At 46.5% G+C, this 26,417-nt stretch overlaps 1 protein-coding gene across 2 annotated transcripts in view; it reads left to right on the forward strand.

Annotated features, from left to right (window-relative positions):
- CEP164 (centrosomal protein 164) overlaps positions 1–26,417 on the forward strand; it is a 93,925-nt gene that overhangs the window by 24,447 nt on the left and 43,061 nt on the right. For both annotated transcript variants that reach the window (XM_025358038.1, XM_025358037.1), the window contains exons 4-7: positions 7,124–7,322; positions 17,041–17,199; positions 17,608–17,742; positions 18,940–19,017. In XM_025358038.1, coding sequence (XP_025213823.1) covers positions 7,124–7,322; positions 17,041–17,199; positions 17,608–17,742; positions 18,940–19,017 — 571 coding nt within the window. The remainder of the gene's footprint in view (positions 1–7,123; positions 7,323–17,040; positions 17,200–17,607; positions 17,743–18,939; positions 19,018–26,417) is intronic.

Here is a 26,417-nt window from a genome sequence, read left to right on the forward strand (position 1 = left end):
GCAGTGAGCTGAGATCCGGCCACTGCACTCCAGCCCGGGCGACAGAGCGAGACTCCGTCTCAAAAAAAAAAAAAAAAAAATTAGCTGGGCATAGTGGCACACACCTGTAGTCCTAGCTACTAAGGAGGCTGAGGAGAATAACTTGAACCTGGGAGGCAGAGGTTGCAGTGAGTCAAGATTGCCGCACAGCACTCCAGCCTGGGCGACAGAGCGAGACTCCATCTCAAAAAAAACAAAACCAAAATAAATAAATAAAATGACTACTTAAAAAGATAAAATAAAAAAAAATAAAATAAAATGAGATGCTGATGTTAAAGAGGTTTGCAGTGAGGCCATGCAGACCAGCAAAGGGTTTCTGTGTCCCTTGGGAACACCTGGCTCTGCCATATCTGAATTGATGTAACCTATTCATGAATAGGTTCCCATTCACGGATTCATTGGTATTTTCATTTTGGCTAGAGCTCTTTGGGTTGGAAGGAGCAGTGATTCACTCAGGTTGTCTCAGGGAGACAGAAGTTTATGGAGAGGAAAGACAGAGTGGCCAAGGTTGGGGAGCTAGAAGGAGCCATGTCACTGCTGCTGTCTCCCTCCTTCTCCTGAGGACTGCAGGGCTCCCTGCTCATGGTGACACTGTTCTCTGTGTTCTCCGTGTCTACTGTGTCCTCCTGTCTTGCATTACTCTTCCTAATCACATGCATAGAGCTCTCTCCAGCTTGTCTCCCTAAAGTGAGTGCCATAAATTTACTTCCTACCTTAGATTGGGATTTCCCTATGCTTATCCCAAACTGGTCCTCAGGTATCCTGGGGGTCCCCTCTTCTGCTGGTTTTGTGCAATTTTGTAGACAAGGCGTAATCATCCCATTCATACCATTCACTGTGTTGCCCATAGCTCAAAGTGATTACAGTTGTCGCCTTACTCTTAGCTGAAGGATCGCAGTCCTTCTAGCTTTTCCTCCCATGGCAGGCTCTTTGTTTTCTTGATCTTTTTTTTTGTTTGTTTGAGACGGAGTTTCGCTCTTGTTGCCCAGATTGGAGTGCAATGGCATGATCTCGGCTCACTGCAACCTCCATCTCCTGGGTTCAAGCGATTCTCATGCCTCAGCCTCCCGAGTAGCTGGGATTACAGGCATGCACCACCACGCCCGGCTAATTTTGTATGTGGAGACGGGGTTTCTCCATGTTGGCGAGGTTGGTCTCAAACTCCTGACCTGAGGTGATCCACCGGCCTCGGCCTCCCAAAGTTCTGGGATTATAGGCATGAGCCACTGAACCCAGCCTGTTCTCTTGATCTTTTTAGCCACCTTTCCTTTAACCTTCTCCCACCTCTATTGAAGTAAATTTGTCAGGACTTTACACAGTGTTTGAGGTGCTAAGGACTTCTGGTCATGTTTGTAGGATAAGTTTATAGGAGTGGATTCTGTTTCCAGCACCTAACTTGATGGATGGAAGGAAACTGTCATTGGTTATGGGCCAGCTACGTGCCGGCTTTTATGCCAGCTGCCTTTATATACCTGATAGTGGTGGCTAACACCCTTTTTTATCCTGTAAGGAGAGTGTGAATTATTTTTCACCTTTTTTTTTTTTTTTTTGGAGACGGAGTCTTGCTCTGTCGCCCAGGCTGGAGTGCAATGGCGCAGTCTCAGCTCACTGCAACCTCTGCCTCAGCCTCCTGAGTAGCTGGGATTACGTGCGTGTGCCACCACGCCTGGCTAATTTTTGTATTTTTAGTAGGGATGGGGTTTCACCATGTTGGTCAGGCTGGTCTTGAACTCCTGATCTCATGATCTGCCTGCCTTGGCCTCCCAAAGTGCTGGGATTACAGGTATGAGCCACCGCGCCCAGACTATTTTTCACTTTTTAAAATAAATTGGCCAGGCGTGGTGGCTTACACCTATAATCCAAGCACTTTGGGAGGCCGAGTTTGGGGGATTGCTTGAGCTCAGGAGTTTGAGACCAGTCTGAGCCATCTGGCGAAACTCTGTCTCTATAGAAAATTCAAAAATTAAGTAGGGGTGGTGACATGCACCTTTAGTCCCAGCTACTTCGGAAGCTGAGTTAGGAGGATCACTTTAGCCTGGGAGATTGAGGCTGCAGTGAGCCGAGATTGCATCACTGCACTTCAGCGTCGGGGAGAGAGAGAACCTGTCCCAAAAACAAATAAAATGAGTCATTAAAACGTAGGTATACATACATTTTTACCCTTCTTCTTCTTTACCCATCTTTTACCCTTCTTCTTTTACTAAGGGTAATTACTATTAATTGGTAAATTCTCTCTAGACTCTTTTAATACACATGTATGCACCCCCCCCACAATGGTTTAGTTTTAAACATAAGCACTTTATTATATACAATGTTCTTCTATGTCCGTTTGTGTAGGCCTACTCTTTCTTGTATCAGCTGCATACTTTCCTGTGTAGAGATGTACCACAATTTTCAAAAATCTTGATTTATTTGACTAGTCTTATATTGAAGGACATTTAGATATTTTCCTAATTGGCCATGAAGTGAGGCTGTTTCTGGATCCTCTGCTCTCTTCTACTGAGTTATCTGTCTGTCTTCACACCAGTACCATTCTGTCTTGATTATATAGTTTTATGATAAATCTTGAAATCATTTAAGGTAAATCCTCCAACTTTGTTCTCCATTTTCAAAGTCACATTCTAGGTATTTTGTATTTCCATATGAATTTTAGAATAGCTTGTCAGTTTCCGAGGCCGAGCACGGTGGCTCATGCCTGTAATCCCAGCACTTTGGGAGGCCAAGGCGGGCAGATCACTTGAGGTCAGGAGTTCAAGACCCGTCTGACTAACATGGAGAAACCCCGTCTCTACTAAAAATGCAAAATTAGCCGGGTGTGGTGGCACATGCCTGTAATCCCAGCTACTAGGGAGGCTGAGGCAGGAGAATCACTTGAACCTGGTGCAGTGAGCCGAGATCATGCCTTTGCACTCCAGCCTGGGCCACAAGAGGGAAACGCCGTCTCAAAAAAAAAGAATAGCTTGTCAGTTTCCTATTAGGATTTTTATTGTGGTTGAGTTGACTCTGTAAATCAATTTGGGGAAAATTGACATCTTAAACAATACTTTCAACCCATGAACATGGTCTGTTTCCATTTGCAGTATTTAGGTTTTCTTTAATGTCTCTAGGACATATTTACCCTGTAGAAAAATGTAATCTGCAAATAAGGACAATTTTTTATTCCGTTTTTAGTATATTGAAGTTTTTGTTGTTGTTGTTGTTGTTGTTGTTTTTGAGATAGAGTCTTGCTCTATCGCCCAGGCTGGAGTACAGTGGTATGATCATTACTCACTGCATCCTCTAACTCCTGGGCTCAAGAGATCCTCCCACCTCAGCTTCCCCAGTAGCTGGGACTACAGGTGTATGTCACCATGTGTGGCTAATTTTTGTATTTTTTTTTGTAGAGATGGGGTTATGCCATGTTGCTCAGGGTGGTCTTGAACTCCTAAGCTCAAGCAATTCACCTGCCTCAGTCTCCTAGAGTGTTGGGGTTACAGGCATGAGCCACAGTGCCTAGCCTAGAAATACTATCAATTAAAAAATTGTCAATAAAAAAAAATAGTCAATCCAAGGGCAACAAATAACAATGGATCATTTTAAATTGCATTTCCCAAGTTGTTTGTAGAGTTGAATTGGCCATCTGTTGATCTTTTGTGATTTACCTGTTTATATCTCTTGCCTTTTTGTCTAGTAGATTGCTTATCTTTTATTTTTGTTAAGGTGACAGAACTCTTTGATTATTCTGGGTATTCTGGGTAATAGTAGTGGTATCTTACCACTATTTCTACTATTTTATCCCAGTCACATGTCTTTTAATTTGGTTTATGCTTTCTTTTGTCATACTGAAGTCAATACATTTGTATATATTTTTTCTTAATTGTGGTAAAATATATATAACATGAAATTTACCATTTTAAGCATTTTTGAGTGGACAATTCAGCAGCATTAAGTACATTACAATGTTACATGGCTATCACTACCATTCATCTCCAGAATTTTTTCATCCCCGAACTGAAACTCTATAGCCATTACGTATGAATTCCCCATTTTCCTTTCTCCTTAATCTCTGGCAATCACCATTCAGCTTTCTGGCTCTATGAATTTGCCTATTCTAGGTACTTTATATAGGTGGAATTATGCAGTATTTGTCCTTTTGTGTCTGACTTCTTTCACTTAGCATAATATCCTCAAGGTGCATCTATGTTGTAGCATGCATGAGAATTTTTTCTTAAGGCTGAATAATATTCCATTGCATGTATATACAACATTCTATTTATCTTTTTTTTTTTTTTGAGACAGAGTCTCGCTCTGTCGCCCAGGCTGGAGTGTAGTGGTGCGACCTTGGCTCACTGCAACCTCCGCTTTCTGGGTTCAAGCGATTCTCCTGCCTCCACCTCCTGAGTAGCTGGGATTACAGGCATGTGCCACCATGCCTGGGTAATTTTGTATTTTTAGTAGAAATGGAGTTTCACCATGTTGGCCAGGCTAGTCTCGAACTCCTGACCTCAAGTGATCTACCCACCTTTGCCTCCCAAAGTGTTGGGATTACAGGCGTGAGCCACTGTGCCCAGCCCTATTTATCAATTTGTCTGTCAATGGACATTTGGTCTTCTTTCCGTCTTTTGGCTATTGTGAATAATGCTGCTGTGATTATTGGTGTACAAATAGCTGTTTGAATTATTGCTTTCAATTCATTTGGGTATATGCCCAGAAATGGAATTGCTGGGTCACATGGTAATTCTATTATAAATTAAATTAATTTTTTTCTTAGAGATGGGGTATTGCTCTGTCACCCAGGCTGTGCAGTGGCATAATCATAGCTCACTGTAGCCTCAAACTGCTGGGCTCAAGGGATCCTTCTGCCTCAGCCTCTTAAGTGGCTGGGACTACAGGTGTGCACCATGGTACTCAGCTATTTTTAAATTATTTAATTTTTATTTAATATTAAATTTGATTTAATTTTTTTGAGGAACCCCCATGCTATTTGCCAAAGTGGCAGCACCATTTTACGTTCCTACCAGCAGTGTACAAGGGTTCCTCTGTCTGCCAGGCTGGCGGTCAATGGCACAATCTCAGCTCATTGCAACCTTCACCTCCTGGGTTCAAGTGATTCTCCTGACTCAGCCTCCCAAATAGCTAGAATTATACGTGCATGCCACCACGCCCAGCTAATTTTTTTTTTTGACGGAGTCTTGCTCTGTCACCCAGGCTGGAGTGCAGTGGTGCGACCTTGGCTCCCTGCAGCCTTCACCTCCCCCGTTCAAACGATTCTCCTGCCTCAGCCTTCCGAGTAGCTGGGATTACAGGCATGCGCCACCACGCCTGGCTAATTTTTGTATTTTTAGTGGAGACAGGGTTTCGCCATGTTGGTCAGGCTGGTCTTGAACTCCTGACCTTGTGATCTGCCCACCTTGGCCTCCCAAAGTCCTGGGATTACAGGCGTGAGCCACTATGCCCAGCCAATTTTTGTATTTTTTAGTAGAGATGGGATTTCACCATGTTGATCAGGCTGGTCTTGAACTCCTGACCTAAGGTGATCCACCTGCCCCGGCCTCCCAAAGTGCTGGGATTAGCGGTGTGAGCCACCGCACCCAGCCTTGTAGCCTTGAACTCCTGGGCTCAAACGATCCTCCCACCTCAAGTCTCCTGAGTAACTTGAACTACAGATGTGTGTCACTGTGCCTGGCTAATTTTTTTCATTTTTTGTAGAGACAGGGTCTCACTATGCTGCCAAGGCTCATTTTTTAGATTTTTGATAATAGCCATGCTTAACGTGTGAAGTAGCATTTCAGAATAGTTTTGATTTGCATTTTCCCAATGTTTAGTGATGTGGAACATCTTTTCATGTGCTTATTGGTCATTTGCATATCCTCTATCAGTGTCCTTTTTTACCCCTGATTTTTTTTATTTCTGCTCATTTTCTCATTTATTTTTTGTTTGCTCTTATGTTTGAATTGAGATTCGGCTTGTCAGATTTCATAAGGAGCTTGATTGGGATTGTATTGGATTTATATATTAATTTTGGGATTGTTGACATCTTTACAGACTTGAGTCTTTCTGTTCTGGAATACTGAATGCCTCTCCCGTGGGTGTTTTTCTTTTTTCTGACTTGTCAGTAAAACTCTATAAAGATTTTGCACATTTTAGGTTTATGCGTGAGTATAAAATATTTTGCATTACTATTGTGAGTGGACTTCATTTTTCCTGTTAGCTGTTCTAATAGATTGTTGTTAATGGTGGATGAGATGAGTGGCTTATTTTGGACTTGTCCATGTTGAAACACAGATTCTTGAAATATACCTCCTACATTATTTTCTTCTACCATTGGTCCACACTAGCTTGGATTATTACTTTTTTTTTTTTTGAGATGGAGTTTCGCTCTTGTTGCCCAGGCTGGAGTGCAATGGCATGATCTCGCCTCCCGGGTTCAAGTGATTCTCCTGCCTCAACCTCCCGAGTAGCTGGGATTACAGGCGCCCACCACCACCCCAGCTAATTTTGTATTTTTAGTAGAGATGGGGTTTCTCCATGTTGGTCAGGCTGGTCTTGAACTCCTGACCTCAGGTGGTCCACCCACCTCGGCCTCCCAAAGTACTGGGATTACAGGCGTGAGCCACCACGCCCGGCAGGATTATTGCTTCTTATGAGTTTAGAGTCTTCTGTAAAACCAGAGCTCTCACAATGCATTGTTCTTCCTCAGACTGTTTATTAAAATATTAAGATTTATCCTAGCACTTATGTTCAACATACTGTAGTTTTTATACTTCTCCATCTAAATAAAACCAAGTTTGTTCCTATACTAGTCCAGCATGCATTCTCAAGAACTCCAGTGATTATACATCAGCATCTAGAGATTAGGTATCCCAATCCTTTCTTCCCATATCTAAGCTAACTCCTTCTTAACCAAATGGTACCCTTTGACTCTGTGTTAATCCTTTCCTTCCCTCGGCTCTTAACCCCTCTCATTCCATCTTCTCCCTCCCTTTTCCACCCCCGCTGTTCCTCCTCTTTTACCTCCTCTCCCTTTTTCTTTTTTTCCCCTCTTTTTCTTTTTCTTCTTTTGTAACTGAGCAGGGACTAACTTCTGAACTCTGCCCGTCCCCAGCCAGGACATCACAGGTGACATTTACTATTTCAACTTTGCCAACGGGCAGTCTATGTGGGACCATCCATGTGACGAACACTATCGGAACTTGGTGATCCAAGAGCGGGCAAAGCTGTCAACTTCTGGGGCCGTTAAGAAGAAGAAAAAAAAAAAGGAAAAGAAAGACAAGAAGGACAAAGAGACCCCCAAAAGTTCCCTGGTGAGTCAGTGGATGCCTCCTCTCAGAGAGGCCAGGGCTGAAATCTGGAGGGACATTGGGAACCTCTAGGTGTCTGCAGCTGGGAGGTTGAAGACAACAGTCAGAATATGGTAAATTCTTGATAGTATATCATCTAAACTTTGCCTGTCTTCTGGTTGATTTTCCTTTCAGCTTTTGGAATTCTGGAAGTTGTTGCCATGTCTACACATTTCCTTTTCTCCCCACTTGGGAAGTGCATGTTACCTAATAGGATTGATGAGAGAGAGTCCTCTTCTGAGAATGGTTTTTGCAGTAGTAGTAGCAGTAATGGCATCGGCTGCTCTGGAGAGCGGGAACTGAAGGCGGTTGGCAGAGGCCAGTGAGCTGAGTGAAGTGTCCTTTCTCCTGTTCAGAGTCAGGCCTCCCCAGTGTGGGTTCCTTATTTGTCTTAAGGCGGTATGAATTCCTAGATATCAGATGTAGCCATAATTTAGTTGTCAAAACACCGGGTGCCTTCAAGATTCCAGAGAAAAGCCTTGGGCTTTATCTGCTCATCTAGATTTTTGCCAGTGTCCTCAGTGAGTGGTGGGTAACTGAAGTTTAATTGCCATGTGATTTCCTTGTTGTTGTTTTTTTTGAGACGGAGTCTCGCTCTGTCACCCAGGCTGGAGTACGGTGGCGTATTCTCAGCTCACTGCAACCTCTGCCTTTCAGGCCCAAGCAATTCTGCCACAACCTCCTGAGTAGTTGGGATTACAGGTGTCCGCCACCATGCCTGGCTAATTTTTGTATTTTTAGTAGAGATGGGGTTTCACCATGTTGGCCAGGCTGGTCTCAAACTCCTAACCTCAAGTGATCCACCAGCCTCAGCCTCCCAAAGTGCTGGGATTATAGGCGAGAGCCACCACGCCCAGCCTGATTTCCTTGGTTATAAGTAGCTTTTGTATTTGAGTTCAAAGTATTCATATTAATTATTGTTTCATTTGTCCCTTTAGTACGTCTGAACCTAGGAGGTGGAGTTATTACCCACATGATTTAGGTGGAGCAACTAAGACCTGGAGCCATACCAAAGTGAGGCCCAGGCTCTCCCAGAATGCTGTAGTGGTCCCTTTACCCAGGCCTGGGGCAGGTGGGGCATGCTGAAGAGAGGGAGGGACATAGGAACTCAGCTCAGCTCGTGGCGAGCACTGGGAACATCGTTTCAGCCCTCTTCAGTGGTCCACTTGTTTTGCTCTTACAGCTTTTATTTCCCTCCAGAGCCTTGTGCTTCCTCTGGTCCAAGCTCCGCAGACACTTCTCTCTTCCCTCCCCTCCCTGACATACTACTCATGTTTTGAGAAACACGGTAACAAGCCCATTCCTCCAGATGGAGAAAAGAGGGCAGATAATTTCCAGCTAGGCTAGATTTTCCAATGTCATGTTTTCGAATGGCAAAAGGTGGCCACAGGGCTTTTCACGGACCCCGGATTATTTGAAATGGTAGTCAGGCATCTGGGCAGACTGTGGCTTGACGAAAGGCGGGAGACGGAATGAAGTGAGGGTTCTGAGGTGGAGAGCTGGGTAAAGGACTGAGATGTAGATGTGTGATTGGGTTCTTAGAGCCCTCTGTTAAAAAGAGTTCCTTCCATGATTGCAGGAAGTGAAGAAAATGGGACAGCCCTGCGCTGTCAGTCTGGTTCTTAGGGCTCAGGACAGGTGCCTCAAACTTGAGTTTGTCCAGGGGACAGCTCTCAGCCAGGCAGGCAGCCTGGACGCAAGTGGTTTGGACTCTCTGGAGGTGTGCACTCACAGCCAACTGGGGTTCGGTGTGGATGTTTGTAGAGGGGTGGTTGATTTTTTAGAAGTTTTTCTAGCCCAGAGGGTCTGTGACCATGTGGAGGTCTTTCAACAATACCAACTGGTTCATTTGGTAGACAATGCTAGACTGAGTTTTCAAGTCTCGGGTCATTTGTTATGCTTCTCTTCTCTCCCTGTTAAAAAATTTCTGGGTGTCCTTGATAAGGTTGGTGGACTTTTTTTTTTTTCTTCTTCTTTTTTTTTTTTTTTTTGAGACAGCGTCCTGCTCTGTTGCCCAGGCTGGAGTGCAGTGGCATGATCTTGGCTCACTGCAACCTCTGCCCCCTGGGTTCAAGCAATTTTCTTGCCTCAGCCTCCCAAGAAGCAGGGATTATAGGCGCCCACTACTGTGCCCAGCTAATTTTTTGTATTTTTAGTAGAGATGAGGTTTCACCATGTTGGCCAGGCTGGTCTCGAACTCCTGACCTCAAGTGATCCACCCACCCCAGCCTCCTAAAGTGCTGTGATTACAGACATGAGTCACCACACACAGCCCAAGGTTGGTGCATTTTATAAAACTAATCAATCACAGAATCTGAGAGCTGGATAGTACATTAGGGATAGTCTGGTTAGCGATTTTCAGACTTTAGTTTTTAGTAGAGCCCTGTCTTCAAGTCAGTTCCTCTATAGAGGTCCAGCTTATACAAAAAGAAATGGAGCTTCTTTGGTTGAACTTGGCAGTGTAGGTCTTTGCGACACCTCTTCTCTGTCACATGCACAATATAGTACCCCAAGGTACTGAACTTCCCAGGTTCCATGGAGCAAGGTTTGCAAACCATTGATCTAGTCCAGCCTCCTCTTTGTAAATAAGGAAACTGGAGCCTAGAAAACAATATATTTTCAGCCCAAGAGAGTTTTTATCTTTTCTTCCCTCTTCAGTTTGTGCTTTACTTTGAATAGAGAGGGTGGGTTTCTGCTGAGGGCTTACCAAGGGGTGAGGTAGCAAGTGTAAATCAGAAGTGCTTTGTCTTCGTTTTCTCTGCATGTTTATATACCCATCTAGGAAACGCAGCCTGAGGAGGGACTTCTGCCTCCTTCATCCTTTCTCTGCAGCCTGTCCCCTCCGTCAGCACCTGGGCTTCCTGATCTGGACCTAGATCAAGAGATTCAGGCTAGAAGTGAGGGATCCTATAACAAAGGAAAGAGCCCAGGCATGCTGGGCGACACCCCCTGGCGTTTCATGGGTGCCCTTCCCAGAAAGCTGCAGCCACTCTTCAAAGGCCAAACTTCCCAAATCCACCAGGTCTTTGCTGACATGGAGAAAATTTTAGGCAGGGCCTCAGCCCAATGCAGGAGAGAATTAGGTGATCAGCAGGGTCTGGAGAAAGTCCAGAAGGCGACAGAGAAAATCTACCTGGGGTTTTCAGACCCTGAAACAGAAGAGCTGGAAATGAGGAGCAGACAGCAGAAACTGGGCACTCCAGCCCCTCAGAACACTGGGCTTCTCCAAAATGTGCAGGATGTGGTAGAAAGCAGGAGCCAGGCCCCTGTCCACTCAAAGCTTTCTGAAGCCATCAAGGGCCTGCTGCTGAAAGGGGAGCAGCACAGCCACAGCTTAGCCAAACTGAGCTCCACTGGCCCTGGAGGGGACAAGGGCCAAAGCCCCATTCCCACGTCATCCCCTGAGGAGGAGCCCTCCCTGTCCTCTTGTTCTTCCGGCCACATGTTGCCTGCCAGGAAGAGCAAGTTGTTGTTAGATAGCAGCCCTACTGAAGACCTGAGCTGGCAGGGAGTTCCTGGGGAAGGTGGGAGCGTAGGCAGTGGGAGGAGGAGGAGAGAACCTCCCGGACTGTGGATGGAACAGGTCTCCAAGCTTGTCAATAAGGATATCCCAGGAAGCTGCAAGGAAACAGAGCCCAGTGACCCTGAGGCTCTAGGGGCCTCAGTTGAAAGTCTACCTCAGGGGCTCTTGCTAATACCACCTGAAACCCTGGCATCAGAACCAGCTCAGAATCCCCTTTCAGGGAGGGCCCCCGGGGAGCCTCCTGCCGGTGAGAAGAGACAGACCCTCAGGTCTGCAGAGCTCCCTTGTAAAGATGAGAAGCCTAGTGTGTCTGGGCCTGACTTGGAGAACAGCAGCAGCAGCGGTAGCAGCAGCAGCAGCAGCAGCCTGGCCTCACACCTGGGCTCTCCCGTCCTGGACGAGGTGAACAACTTCCCTTGGAACCTGCAGAGCTCACGGGGATCTGAGGAGGGTGTGGCTCAGTCAGACTCAGGTTTCAGAGATCAACACTTCAGCCCCTTCTCAGTTCCTCACATGTCCCACATGCAGAGCCCTGTCGAGGAGCAGTCAGAAAGTGAAGACTACTCTGAGGATCAGAGGTTCTACCAGCACATCCTGCAGATGGTCAAGATCTCCAGGTGGCCGGAGGGCCTGGGGCTGCCTGAGAGCATGCAGGACATGCCGTGTAGACACAGCGCCAGCACAGGCTGTTGCATGGCAGCTGAGTCTTCTAGGATGTCTAGTGAGGGTGAGCACGAGGCCATCAGAGTCCTGGAGAGGGACTCGAGGCTTCTATCATGGGAGCCAGAGCTGCTGGAACATCCTCAGGAGGTGGCCCTTGCCCCTGTTGGGCAGGAGGCCTCTCAGCAAGCCCACTTCCAGCCAAGCAGCAGCCCCCTCAGGCAGGGGCTAGTCCAGCAGAGCTCCATCGGCGGGCTTGCTACAGAGCCAGGCAAGATGCAGCATTTCAACCAGGTAGGCTTCTTAGTGAGCGTGGCCTAAAGGCCTAAACTTGGCAGGGAGGGAGCAGGTGGAGTTGGTGTCTTACCATGGCTGTCAGGCCTGTGTTCCTGTTACCCACCCTTCCTTGGTAACTGCTGGCCCTTTAACTACCCAAATGGCCATTTTATGGGATGACACATATTTGAAGTTTCTTCTACGCCATCACCTGCAAGATAGGGCTGAGGGTATCTATGATTTTCCTTCCCTGGCTATAATTGTAATTCATAGGTGGTTCGTGTGCCTTGAACTTGATCAGTTTTGAGGGTGAGCAGAACGTCGCTAATCCTGGCATATAAACACCTTCCTGGGATTTGGGAAGCTTTTCCTATCAGCTGATTCTAGAGAGCGGTCCTTCCACATAGGCAGCCTACCCCAAAGCTCTGAACTTATCTCTTCTTGAAATCACACAGAACTAGAAAGTTAATATCATGTTTTATTTTTATTTTTATTTTATTTTATTTTTAGACAGGGTTTTGTTCTGTTGCCCAGGCTGGAGTGCAGTGGATCTTGGCTCACTGCAATTTGCACCTCCATCGCTTGAATCCCAGGTTCAAGCGATTTTCGTGCCTCAGCCTCTCGAATAGCTGGGATTACAGGTGCTCACTAGCCAATTTTTTTTGTGTTTTTAGTAGAAATGTAGTTTTGCTATGTTGGCCAGGCTGGTCTCGAACTCCTGGTCTTAAGCAATCCACCCGCCTTGGCCTCCCCAAGTGCTGGGATTATAGACATGAGCCACTGCACCTGATTAGAGAGTTAATACTCTTTTTAAAAATTTTTTTATTTTTTTGAGACAGTCTTGCTTTGTCGCCCAGACTGGAGTGCAGTGGTGTCATCTCGGATCACTGAAACTCCACCTCCCGGGTTCAAGCTATTCTTATGCCTCAGCCTCCTGAGTAGCTGGGACTACAGGCGTGTGCAAACACACCTGGCTAATTTTTGTATTTTTAGTAGAGACAGAGTTTTGCCATGTTAGCCAGGCTGGTCTCAAACTCCTGACCTCAAGTGATCTGCCTGCTTCGGTCTCCCAAAGTGCTGGGATTACAGGTGTGAACTGCCATGCCTGGCCTGAGAGCTAATATTCATGAGAGACGGAGGCCAGAACCTCTCTCTGCCATCCAGTGAGCTGCTTCTGCTCTTTGCCTCCTAGCGTCCCCAGAAAACCACATGGATAACCTGTGTCAGACTTGTGTAGACCGTATTTGTGACTTCACTCTTGAGTTCACTTCCTCCCCTACTGGGATTTATCAAATGGCTGACCTTGCCCTATCATTCTCCCTTTGTCCCTTTAAAAACTCACGATATTCTTCATTCAGAAGTCAAGTTGGATCAGAGACCATGGGGATCAATCTGAATTTCTCCAGCTATTCTTTTGCTGTTGCCCAGCTGTGGCTTTACCCAGTTGTTTGCTCTGCTTCCTAATTGCTGGCTTGCATTGGTTCTCTGTTAGCTTTAATAACTACTGAAGCACTATAAATATCAGAAAAGCTGCAGATTATCCTGAAAGTTTTAATTAGCCCAATGGCAGTAAGTTTATCTGCTCCGAAGGACAACTCCATGCATAGCCCCATACTCAGAGTTAATGGCCGTCTACAGAAGATGATCAGCTAGGAGCCAGGAATGTATAATTTCCCTGCTAACTGCTGATTTGGTCAAGGCCTGGGAGAACGAAGCCCTCAGCATGCTTGTCTCCCTCCCTCAAGCCCCCAGCACGTTAGCAAATTAGCCATGTTAGGAGTCTGTAATTTTCCATAAATATAGTGTGGGGATAATTTTGCTTGCTGATACATGGGATGGTTGGAAGGGCTGAAACCAGGAGGAGCATGCCTGGTTTGCCCAATTTACCTTGAAGAAGCTTTCTTGGGCTCTTCCCCCCAGCCCCCACCCTTTTTTTTTTTTTAAGAGACCAGAGTTTTGTTCTGTTGTTCATGCTGGAGTTCAGTGGTGTGATGGTAGCTCACTGCAGCCTTGAGCTCCTGGGCTTAAGCAATCCTCCCAAGTAGCTGAGACTACAGGTGTGTACCACCATACCCAGCTAATTAAAAATTAGTTTTTGTAGACATGGGGTCTTACTATGTTGCCCAGGCCAGTCTTGAACTCCTGGCCTAAAGTGATCCTCCTGCCTTGGCTTCCGAAGGTACTGGGGTTAGAGGTGTCAGGGACCATGTATGTCCTAGGCTTTTTTTTCTGCCACAGCCAGAGCTGGTATAAAGTACTGTCTTAGAGATAACCTTGGGTTCTAATCCCATCTCTGCCCCTCACTGGCTCTGTAACTTTGGGCAGGGTTCTTTTTTTTTTTTTTTTTTTTTTTTTGAGACAGGGTCTCATTCTGTAACCCAGGGTGGAGTGCAGTGGCATGATCTCCCCTCACTGCAACCTCTGTCTCCCGGGTTCAAGTGATTCTTCTGCCTCAGCCTCCCTCAGTAGCTGGGATTACAGGCACCTGCCACCACACCCGGCTAATTTTTAAATTTTTTTTTAGTAGAGACAGGGTTTCACCATATTGGCCAGGCTGGTCTTGAACTCCTGACCTTAGGTAATCTGCCCGCCTCAGCCTCCCAAAGTGCTGGGATTATAGGTGTGAGCCACCGCGCCCAGTGTGGGCAGGGTTCTTGACCTCACCAACCTCCATTTGTTCATATGGGGACTGTGGATAATGGCAGAGCCAGTCTCAGGTGGTTGTGAGGGTAAAATGAGACATCGCATGGAAGGTGTTTAGCCAGTGCACTGCTGGCCAGTGTTACGGTTATCAGCTCGTTTTCTCCTTCACAAAGATGTTCTACAACAGGCCAGATGATTGTGGACCTGCAGAAGCTCAGGAGTGGTTCTCACCTTAATTTTCCTGATGAGCATCTGATGCAGAAATGGGCCCTCCTGGGAACCCACCCACTGGTCTGGCCCCTAGGCTGAGGCTACAGGTGAGAAGATGGATCTTTGGAACCTCAGCCTGGCTGCCTCTGGGTTTCCTTTTCTCTCTTCAGTCCTTGTGGGATTAGGGAGGATTGGAATTTTTGTGTCATCTGAGATATTTTAAGTTTGAGAAATGAATTTTGAAGGGGTCTTTGTAAATTGTCACCAGATTGCCATCTTTGCTTCTGATAAGTCTAGATTATTGTAATGTGAATCCCTGTGATGGTAGCAATTTTATAATGTTGGTGTAGCCCTGGGCCACTCACAAAGGCCCCTAGCACTCATCTCCTTGAGCTTCTCTGCACACCTAGTCAGATGGCAAGGCACACATCATCTCCATCTTGCAGATGAGTAAACTGAGAATCAGAGAGTCTGTGAATAGCGGGAGGTCTCACGAATTCTGACTCGTAGCCTGATTTCTTTCCCCAGCCCTTGCTTGCAGGAAGGAGAACAGGGAAAAGAAGGGACCTGGTCAGCCCCACTACTGCCCTTCAGCAAGGCTCCTTTCAGCCACCTTCCTCATCAGTGGAAAGGGGAGAGAGTCCTTCTTTTGTTGCTCATGTGTATTTTTTTTGTAGTTAGTGTTGATTTTTTTTCCAGACAGGGTCATTTTTATTTTTTAGAGGCAGGGTCTTGCTCTGTCTCCCAGGCTGGCGTGCAGTGGTTATATCTCACTGTAACCTTGAACTCCTGGGCTTAATTGATCTTGCCGCCTCAGCCTCCCAGGTAGCTAGGACCATAGGCATGTGTCACCATGTCCCACTAATTTTTTTGTAGAGACAGGGTCTCACTGTGTTGCCTAGGCTGGTCTGAGATAGGGTCTTGTTCTATTGCCCAGGCTGGAGTACAGTGGTGCCATCATAGCTCACTGTAGCCTCCAGCTCCTGGGCTCAAGCAGTCCTTTCTCCTCAGCCTCCTGAGTAGCTGGGACTGCAGGTGCATGCTACCCCATCTGGCTCATCTTTAAAATATTTTTGTAGAAATGAGGTCTTGCTGTGTTGCCCAGGCTGGTCTTGAACTCCTGGCCTTAAGTGATCTTCCCACCTTGGGCTCCCAAAGTGCTGGGATTACAGATGTGAGCCACTGTGCCTTGGCCTTAGATTTTAATCAGAGTAGTGAATGTCCGTAGTTTAAAAAGTCAAGTAGTACTAAAAGGCATATAAGAAAGTCTAGCACTTCACTGTGCAGAGCCCTCCTCAAAGGCAACCATTCTGTTGTGGTGTTTACATCCATCTTTGTAAATAATACACTTAGACTGCTTTTTCTTGACTCATCAATTTTAAACTTTATCAATTGAGAATTCTTCTGCTAGATGAGGATTTGTCTCTGCTTTCCCCTCCTGCATCCTTCTTATATGGCTTTTATTTTATTTTATTTATTATTTATTATTATTTTTTTGAGACAGAGCCTCACTCTGTCGCCCGGGCTGGAGTGCAGCGGTGTGATCTTGGGTCACTGCAACCTCCACCTCCCAGGTTCAAGTGATTCTCTTGCCTCAGCTTCCTGAGTAGCTGGGATTACAGGCATGCACCACCATGCCCAGCTAATTTTTATATTTTTAGTAGAGACAGGGTTTCACCATGTTGGCCAGGCTGGTCTAGAACTCCTGACCTCAGGTGATCTGCCCACCTCGGCCTCCCAAAGTGCTGGAATTACAGGTGTGAGCCACTGCTCCTGGCCTTTTTTTTTTTTTTTTGAGACAGAGTCTTGCTCTGTCGCCAGGTTGGAGTGCAGTGGTGTGATCTTGGCTCACTGCAACCTCCGCCTCCTGGTTTCAAGTGATTCTCCTGCTTCAGCCTCCCGAGTAGCTGGGACTGTAAGCGCATGCCACCACACCCGGCTAATTTTTGTGTTTTTTAGTAGAGATAGGGTTTCACCATACTGGCCAGGCTGGTCTCAAACTCCTGACCTCGTGATCCACCCGGCTTGGCCTCCCAAAGTGCCGGGATTACAGGGATGAACCACCGCGCCCGGCCTCTTATGTGGCTTCTGAAAGGAGAGCGGAACCCCATGCAGCATCTGCCAGATGTTAAAGAACTGTTTACTGTGAGACAGCATGAGACTTATGAGAATCAGGAAACCAGCCTGTGATTTCTCACACAGTTGGCACAATGGTAATTTCTGGATGTTGTGTTTCATTAGCAGCCTCTGAGCGGAGGTGGTTTAAATTTGAGCGTGCAGGATTTAGATGTTTTATTTTTATATCTGTCTCCGACACTTTCAGAGCCACATGGTTTCTTGGGTTGTAACAAGATGTTTTCTGTTGCCCAGGCCCTGGGTTCCTCATTAGCCCCAGTTCATGTTCCTCTTGGGGGCCTGGCTCCTTTACGAAGCCTTGTGGATACCCCACCCTCTGCCCTTCGTGGATCTCAAAGCGTGAGCCTGGGGAGCTCAGTGGAGTCTGGACGTCAGCTTGGAGAACTCATGCTGGTAAGTACTTTCTCTTGTGTTCAGTGTCTGTAGTTCCTGTGGGGCCGCCGTGTGCCATATTAGGGACTATGGCCTAGGGGTGAGAAATAGACGGAATCGGTGGAGTCCTCAGAGTTCGTAATCCAGTTGGGAAAATGTAATTCACACCTATATGGATGTGGACTCTGGGCTGTGGAGGATAGACGCATGCTGTAGGGACATCAGTGCTGATTTCTGAGTCTCTGCAGTCAAGGCAGTAGGAGTGGGTGAAGGGAGTCATTGGTGTGAGCCGCAGTCACCAGGTCAGCTTCATGGACATGGTGGGACTTGATCTGGGAGACATTGACATAGAGAGTGGGGAGGAGCATTCTAAAGGTCATTCCAAAGGTCTTCAAGTGAGTCCTTTGACTGTCCTTCTCTATTTTGAAGCCTTTGCAGAGTCTCAAGACCTCTGCTTATACAAAGGGTCTCCTGGGCTCCATACACGAGGACAAGACTGCTCTCAGCCTCTTGGCTTTAGGAGAAGAAACTAATGAGGAGGATGAGGAGGAAAGTGACAACCAGGTAATGATGAAGTCCCCTCCCTGGCCTGGAAACCCTCCGTGCTATATTTTTTCCTTTTGAAAATGTTTTTGCTGTGATAGAAAAAATATGTAACATAAAATTTGCCCTTTTAACCATTTTAAAGTTAAAATTCAGTGGTATTAATTACCTTCACAATGTGTGCACCCAACACCACTATCCATTTCTTTTTTTTTTCTGCACTCCACCCCACACTGTTCATTTCTAGAACTTGTTCATCATCCCAAATAGAAACTGTGTACCTATTGAATGATAACTTCCTATTCCCTCTCCCTCCGTCCTTGGAAACCTAATCTACTTTCTGTGTCTATGAATTTACCTATTCTAGGACCTCATATAAGAGGAATTATACAATATTTGTCTTTTTGTGTCGGCCTTATTTCACTTAGCATAATGTTTCAAGGTTCATCTATGTTGTAGCATGTATTAGAACTTTGGTCCTTTTTAAGGCTGAATAATATTCCATGGTATGGATATGCCACATTTTGTTTATCTACTCATCTGTTGATGAATATATATGGATTGTTTCTACCTTTGGCTGATCTCTGTGCTTCTTTTTAAAAAAGCAAGATTTTTTTTTGGCCCCCAGCTTCATTTCTTTTTTTTTTTTTTTTTTTTTTTGAGACGGAGTCTCGCTCTGTAGCCCAGGCTGGAGTGCAGTGGCCGGATCTCTGCTCACTGCAAGCTCCGCCTCCCGGGTTCACGCCATTCTCCGGCCTCAGCCTCCCGAGTAGCTGGGACTACAGGCGCCCGCCATCTCGCCCGGCTATTTTTTGTATTTCTTAGTAGAGACGGGGTTTCACTGTGTTCGCCAGGATGGTCTCGATCTCCTGACCTCGTGATCCGCCCATCTCGGCCTCCCAAAGTGCTGGGATTACAGGCTTGAGCCACCGCGCCCGGCCCATTTCTTGAGCAGTCTATTATACCTTCTAGATCTGATCCAGAAAATACAGCCAGCAGAAAGCACCTTGGCCACTTGCTTGGTGCACAGCATAGTTTGTGCTGGATGGAGAGCCGTTTAGTGAGGCTGCCTCAGTGGTGGTCCTGCCCTGAGTCCTCTGAAGCCCTGCCTGGGCCCGCCTGCCAGCTCAGCAGTGCCCCGCTTTTCCCTCTGCACACCCCTCACCCTGGGTTGACCAGTTTCCTCAGACTTACACTTGTCATCATTTTTGTTTCTAGAGTGTCCACAGCTCAAGTGAGCCTCTTAAGAACCTACACCTGGACATTGGGGCACTGGGGGTTGACTTTGAGTATGAGGTAAGAGCCCTAATCCCTACAGGCAAATGTGTCGGCCTGGCATATCCCTCCTGTTTTTATTAAGCCCCCCTGCTTTGTTGTAATGCATATTTGGAAAAACAACCGTTGTGTCCCAGTCCTTCCAGATGGGATTTCTGGGGTTTGGGGGAGGACAAGAATAAATGAATGGATTCCTGTCCCTTCCAGACCCTGCCTCTAAACAAACAAATGTCAACACTCATTATGTTATTGTAATACCTAAAACCTCCAGTAGTTTTTTTTTTTTAAATTTAAGAGACAGGGCTTCACTGTGTTGCCTAGCCTGGAGTTACAGTGGTGTGAACAGAGCTCACTGCTTTGAATTCCTGGGTTCAAGTGATCCTCCGCCTCAGCCTCCTGAGTAGTTAGGACTACAGGCATGCGCACCCATGCCTGGCTACTTTTTACCTTTTTTGCAGAGACGAGGTCTCTCTGTTGACCAGACTGGTCTCAAACTCCTGACCTCAAGCAGTCCTTCCGTCTTGGTCTCCCAAAGTGCTAGAATTACAGGTGTGAGCCATTGTGCCCAGCCATGTGTTTTTGTACCTAGAAAGGAGCTTTCCCTACCATGTATCCTTTGTTTAGTGTCCAATGTATTCATTTAAATATAACATTTCTCAAAATATTTCTTTCTTTTTTTTTTTTTGAGACGGAGTCTTGCTCTGTCACCCAGGCTGGAGTGCAGTGGCGTGATCTCAGCTTACTGCAAGCTCCGCTTCCCGTGTTCATGCCATTCTCCTGCCTCAACCTCCCAAGCAGCTGAGACTACAGGCGCCCACCACTACGCCTGGCTAATTTTTTGTATTCTTGGTAGAGATGGGGTTTCATCGTGTTAGCCAGGATGGTCTGGATCTCCTGACCTCGTGATCCGCCCGCCTTGGCCTCCCAAAGTTTTGGGATTATAGGCGTGAGCCACCGCACTCGGCCATATTTCTCTAAATATTCTTTTTTTTTTTTTTTTTTTTGAGACGGAGTCTCACTCTGTCCCCCAGGCTGGAGTGCAGTGGCCGGATCTCAGCTCACTGCAAGCTCCGCCTCCCGGGTTCACACCATTCTCCTGCCTCAGCTTCCCGAGTAGCTGGGACTACAGGCTCCCGCCACCTCGCCCGGCTAGTTTTTTGTATTTTTTAGTGGAGACGGGGTTTCACCATGTTAGCCCATGTTGGGATGGTCTCGATCTCCTGACCTCGTGATCCGCCCATCTCGGCTTCCCAAAGTGCTGGGATTACAGGCTTGAGCCACCGCGCCCAGCCTAAATATTCTTAAAGTATTTAAACAACCAAAGAATCATGAACTCAACAATTAGATTTCCCCAAATATTTAAATATTGGTTGCAGGCTCAATCAGTTAAACTTTTCACAAGTCTAATATATCAAGTTCTTTTAAATACTTTCAATACTTTAACATCAAACAAGTCATTCACACTTTATTAGAATGATCACAAAACTGGCCAGTAAAACAGAAGTGCTTATATCCTGAATTTAAATTTGTTTTCTCATTATCCCTTATTATTTCTGACTTGTTTCTTGGAAATCACCTTACCTTAAGAGCCAGGATTAGTGTCTCAGGTCACTTGAGGTTTCAGATGTGCTGGCTGATAGTCCTTGATTTGGTACTTGAGACCTGAGTTGTGGGTGACCCAAGTCTAGCCATTGGACAGGGCTTTTTTTTTAAGACTGGATATCACTCTGTTGCCCAGGCTGGAGTGCATATCAGCCTCCCAAGTAGTTGGGACCACAGGTGCCCGCCACCACACCCAGCTATTTTTTGTAGAGATGGGGTTTTGCTATGTTTCCCAGACTGGTCTCCAACTCCTGGGCTTAAGTGATCCACCTGTCTTGGGCTCCCAAAGTGCTGGGATTACGAGTGTAAGCCACTGTGCCCAGCCTAGGACTCTTTTTGTAGTTAGACTTTGCCTGTTACCTCAGAAACTGTTCAGCATTTTGGCTCTGCACAGTCAGATACCTTTCGATTATGACTTTACAGTTTCTTGCCAAATGTGACACTTTTTTCTAAGTGTCCCATTTTTATTATCAAGTTGATACAGGTCTGCTTTGAAACTGTTCCTTCTGAGTGGGGCCTAGTCTGGAAGGATTAAATCTAAAGCCTTCAATCTGTTTAGTTCCCTGAAATGACAACTTTATTTTCTTCTCCACCACCAGTAAGACCTCTATTGATCAAAGGAGATGCTCAGGCTTTGTGCCTAGAAGGTTGACCATGTATAGGACCAGGGGTGTCAGAGGACTTATTTGCTTTTGGAGGAAGAAGACAATCTCTATGAGAATGAGCAAGTTGAGGTTGGAGATTCTGCCCTATTCATTTCTGTATGGCCAGGCAGCACCTAGCCCACTGCCTCTGAAACATAGGAAGTGCTTAGGTATGTTTTGGTCAACAGTTGAGAGAATGAATTTGTGAATGAGTGAATGAGCCATGCTGGGACTCATGAGAGAGTGTCCAGGCAGGTTGTGTCGTATTTTTTTCTTCACTTGGCTTTCCCAGTTACCGGATAGAGTGGGTACTTGGTCTCTGCTGTCAGCTGGCGGATTGAAGATCCTGATGTGGATTGATTATGATTTACTTTGACCTTGGGCTTATTAACATTTACTTCATAATGGATTGTAAATGTCAACAAAAAAGGCTTTTTCTTCTTTGAAAGGCGGATTTTTTTTTTTTTTGAGTTGAAGTCTCGCTCTTGTCCCCCAGGCTGGAGTGCAATGTCGTGATCTTGGCTCACTGCAGCCTCTGCCTCCTGGGCTCAAGCGATTCTCCTGCCTCAGCCTCCCGAGTAGCTGGGATTACAGGCACCCGCCACAATGCCTGGCTAATTTTTGTATTTTTAGAAGAGACGGGGTTTCACCATGTTGGCCAGGCCGGTCTCAAACTCCTGACCTCAGGTGATCCGCCCGCCATGGCTTCCCAAAGTGCTGGGATTACAGGCATGAGCCACCGTGCCCAACCTGAAAGGTGGATTTCTAAAAGCTTTCCTTCTGATGACTATGTGCTTCTCTGGGGAGAGTGGGGACTTTTAAACATTTTATAACCTCTTTAATATAAATAGGCACCCCAGTGTGATGAGGGGAAATGTCTGGAGTGGGTGGTGTTAAATACACCTCCTACCCCTGTCTTTAGCATCCCCGCAGATTTAGTTCTTTTTGTCACATGGAGTGTTGGATTCCTATGTTCTAACTGAAGGCAGGAATCGGGGCTTTTCCTGTTGGGAGTGTTAGTGATGAGGGTGAATGGGGGGGTTTCAGGACAGCCAATGCTGCCTCTGCTTGGGCCCTGCTCTTTGAAAATGGCTTTTGTCTCAGTTTACAGTCTTTGGATTCTGTGAACTGCCTACCTTTCCCCACTCCTGAGTGTCCCATACAGCCTAGGATGGAGATGGACTTCTGAGGCTGGTTCTATCCTGTCTCACTGAGCAGTCACTTTGCTCATGATTCCATGAGAGGGCAGTAGGATGGCAAGAATGCATCTCTTCTTGTCTCCTCCCTGCTCTCCTGCTTTCCAACTTAAACGCACTTCAAGTCTATTACAGATTGAAGAGAGAGAGGTTCATGGAACCCACACTGAACAGGGCGAGCAAAAGCCAGGAGGCTGAAGGGTAGTCGAGCAGACTTTATGTGGCCATGTGGTGCTGGTGAAAAGCCCATCAGTGGATCAAAGTAGCAGGAGGGAGCCTGGGCTTAGAAATAACAGGATGATGTCAGTGTGATTGGAAAGTGCTAACAACACCAGGGAGCTGTGCAAAGAATTGAGACCAACTGGGCAGGAATGAAATCTGAAAAATAAATTGGACTGATGATCAGCTTGGTGGGGGTCTCTGCAGAACAGGGTCAATGCACAGACATGGGTTCAGTTCCTTGGCCTTCATGCCCTGTCCCCTGTGCTGTGTGGATGATAGGAGTCCTTGTCTTTGTGCTCTGGGCAGAAGAACCTCAGGGCTTTTGGGGGGTATGTTAAATATTCATGAAATGATTCTTTTTTTTTTTTTTTTTTTTTTTTTTGAGACGGAGTCTCGCTCTGTCACCCAGGCTGGAGTGCAGTGGCCGGATCTCAGCTCACTGCAAGCTCCGCCTCCCGGGTTTACGCCATTCTCCTGCCTCAGCCTCCCGAGTAGCTGGGACTACAGGCGCCCGCCACTCGCCCGGCTAGTTTTTTGTATTTTTTAGTAGAGACGGGGTTTCACCATGTTCGCCAGGATGGTCTCGATCTCCTGACCTCGTGATCCGCCCGTCTCGGCCTCCCAAAGTGCTGGGATTACAGGCTTGAGCCACCGCGCCCGGCCATGAAATGATTCTTATAAGCTCTTTCCTGCTCTCTCCTCCTGCAGATGGGAAAGTCTTTTTTGAAAAAGCAGCAGAAATGTGCCTTGAAATACTCAAGGACCTGGAGCTGTGAAAGGAGGAGACAGAAGGAGTGTGAGCAGGGATGAGCTGAGGGCAAAGTTGTGCTGAGACTGAGGTCCCACGTTTTCCTGCACTTCCCACAGAACCAGGGCGGGAGACTGGACTTCGGTGCCCAGAGTGTATACCTGGTTGGAGCTTCAGGCCTTGGGCCGGGAGACAAGGGGCAGGGGCCAGATGAAGGGAGATGCTCATGGAGTTGGATAGCTTCTCCAGACACTCAGCTCATGTACATCCATTTGTGGATAATCTACATCAAATGCTTCACCTCCCTCTGCTTTCCCCACCCTCGAGGTGCTGTACTGTGGTTGCAGTTAGTCAACATGGTGCAGAGAATGCAAGGTTATTTTAATATTACCCGTGTTTTACTGTTTTAGGTAAGGCAGACTAGAATGAGCCCCATCATGTGAAAATTTTCTTTTGAAGAATTTAAGCGTACGAATTGAGCTGGGCCTAAGATTATTGCAATCTGGCTATATTCTCTCATGTGTAAGAATGGGACTCTCTCTCTTTTTAATTTTTATATTAAGTTCATGGGTGCACAGGCAGGTCTGCTATCTAGGTAAACTTGTGTCATGGGGGTTTGTTGTACAGATTATTTCATCCCCCAGGCATTAAGCCTAGTACCTGTTAGTTATTTTTCCTGATCCCCTCAAGGATGGAAATCTCTACCTGTGTCTTGTATTCTCTGATTTTTGATAGGTTACTTGTTTTTCCGTCATCTTGAATGGTTAATTAATAGCTAACATTTGCTTAGCTATTTTTCATTTAATTAGCACTGTAATAAATATAGTCGAATCCCTGTATAACCATGTAAAGTAAATATTACATCTCCTTTTTGCAGGCTAGGAAGGGAAACCTCAACTGCTATCTTTGCATGACACGCTTATTCATATTTAACAATTTGGTCAACAAACCTTTGCTAAGCACTTATTATGTGCTAGAAACTAAGTACTGAGGACAATAGGGAGCTAATTTGGTGAGGGAAACAGATAAGGAAATCAGCAAATACAATAGCTATTAAAGTAGATGATGGGGAAGGCTCATCTCAGGTCAGCTGACCTAGGGATCAAGGCAGGCATCCTGGAAGAGGTGATGTGGTGGGGACCAGTGGGGAGTGTGTCAGGGTAGTGTGTGTGTATGTGTGTTTTAGGAATTGCATGGCAAATTACTAAATTATTGTGATGTTTATCCACAGGTGGGAGGAGAGAGTGAGGGTTTGGCTGGAGGTAAGCCGTGAGAGGCAGGCAGGAGCTGGGCCTTAAGGGCTGTGGGCGAAGTAGGAGTTTAAATTTTATCCTGAAGGCCATAGGGACTATTTATGGTCTGATACCTCCTTTGCCCTCGCATCCAAGGTGTATTGGTAGGCAGCCCTCTTAGGACCAGGTTTCACTCCCAACTTCAAGCCGGTGGGAGCCTTTCTTTAATCTTGGGATGAGCCTGGCCAGGGTGGATTGGCCCTGCTTGCCGAGTAAGGGGGTGTGGTTGTCCCAACACCCTTTGCCCACCCCAGGCAACTCCCACCTCCTTCTTGGAGGCCTTAGAACCCCGCAGACTGGATATGAGCTTCTGCTGAGTATGGGCCTTTGGTGGTATAGAGATGAGAAGGCCATTAGGCTCAGCCTGAAGCTGCTTCACTTGAAGAGGAGAAGTATGTCTCCCTTCTCTTAGCCCAGTGGTCCTGGCAGATTTATTCCATACTGGAGGTTAGGGATGCTGGGAGGGGCAGCACTGGCGGGTACCCACATGCATGCTGCCAAGGCGTGAGCTTCCTTTGTACCTTCTCTACTTCCCCTTCTGCTCTTCTTTCTGGGACAGGGTTGGGCCTAATGACAGTATCACCACTGTGTCTAGTGGCCTCTTTGCTTTGGGCAGTCAAGGCTCATAACCAAAGCCATTGGGAACATTTCACTTTTCTCAATATTAGCTCAATTCCTTGAGGGCAGGATCCATAGTTTGGCCATATTTGGATTCCCAAGGCAGTGTTTGACACATAGAATGTGCTCAGTGAATGAATGTGTAAGTCTCATTACATAACGTAAGTTAACATTCGTGGGACACTGACAGTGTGCCAGTCACAATTCTGAGTTTCTTAACTCACTTGATGAGTGCTGACTCATTTATTCTTCCCAACGGTGCTCCCTATGAGGTAAGCACTGCTACATCCTGGTATTTTAGCAAAAGAAACTGAGGCACATAGAAGTAAATAATTTGCCTAAGGTCACACATCTATAAGTGTGGAGCCAAAATTTGAGCCTGGGCAGCCTCTGTCTCCAAAGCTGAGCTCTGAAGGACTCTGCTTTACTGACGTGTGTAATCATCCCTAGGAAGCCTGGGTTAGCTTGTCAGTGGGCTGCAGGCTTGCAGGGAGAGGGTCATTTCTTTGGGCACAGCAGACACTTGAACAGAGCATCAATAAATGCCGTGCTTAGGGCTTCTTCTTGGACCTCTCCGCTCTCTAGTCATCATGGTCCTTGAGTCTTCAGAATAGGGAATCAGGAAGTCTTAAAAATCCCTCATCGGAAGTTATTCAGTCTGGCAGCCCAAGTGTTAGCACAGATGTTTTCCAGGAGGAAGACTTCTCAGCCCAAACCCAGCAGAGATCACTGGCTGTATTTCCAAGGGAGGGTTTTCTTTTTCTCTTTTGACCGACTCTAAGGAATTTAGTGGAAGCAGCCTTGGGTTTTTACTAGTTTTTAAAGTGAGGTTTGTATGTGAGGAGCAGGGCGTGGCCACTGTACAGATGCACTGCTCAGATCTGCTTTCGAGAGACCCTGCCAAAGGGAGCTTAGCAGATTGACAGCCTCCAGCACTGCCCTTTCTATCCACCCTGCTTCATGGAAGTGTTTCCTGCTGGTGATGAGCCACAACAGGGGTCTGAAAGCAGAGCCATTTCTGCAGATATGGGACTGTTCTCATGGCAGCCAACTAGGTGACTCTGCTGGGCTGACCAAGACTTTCCCAGACCTGGAGAAA

The sequence above is a fragment of the Theropithecus gelada genome, chromosome 14 (assembly GCF_003255815.1).
Source record: "Theropithecus gelada isolate Dixy chromosome 14, Tgel_1.0, whole genome shotgun sequence".
Lineage (NCBI taxonomy): Eukaryota > Metazoa > Chordata > Mammalia > Primates > Cercopithecidae > Theropithecus > Theropithecus gelada.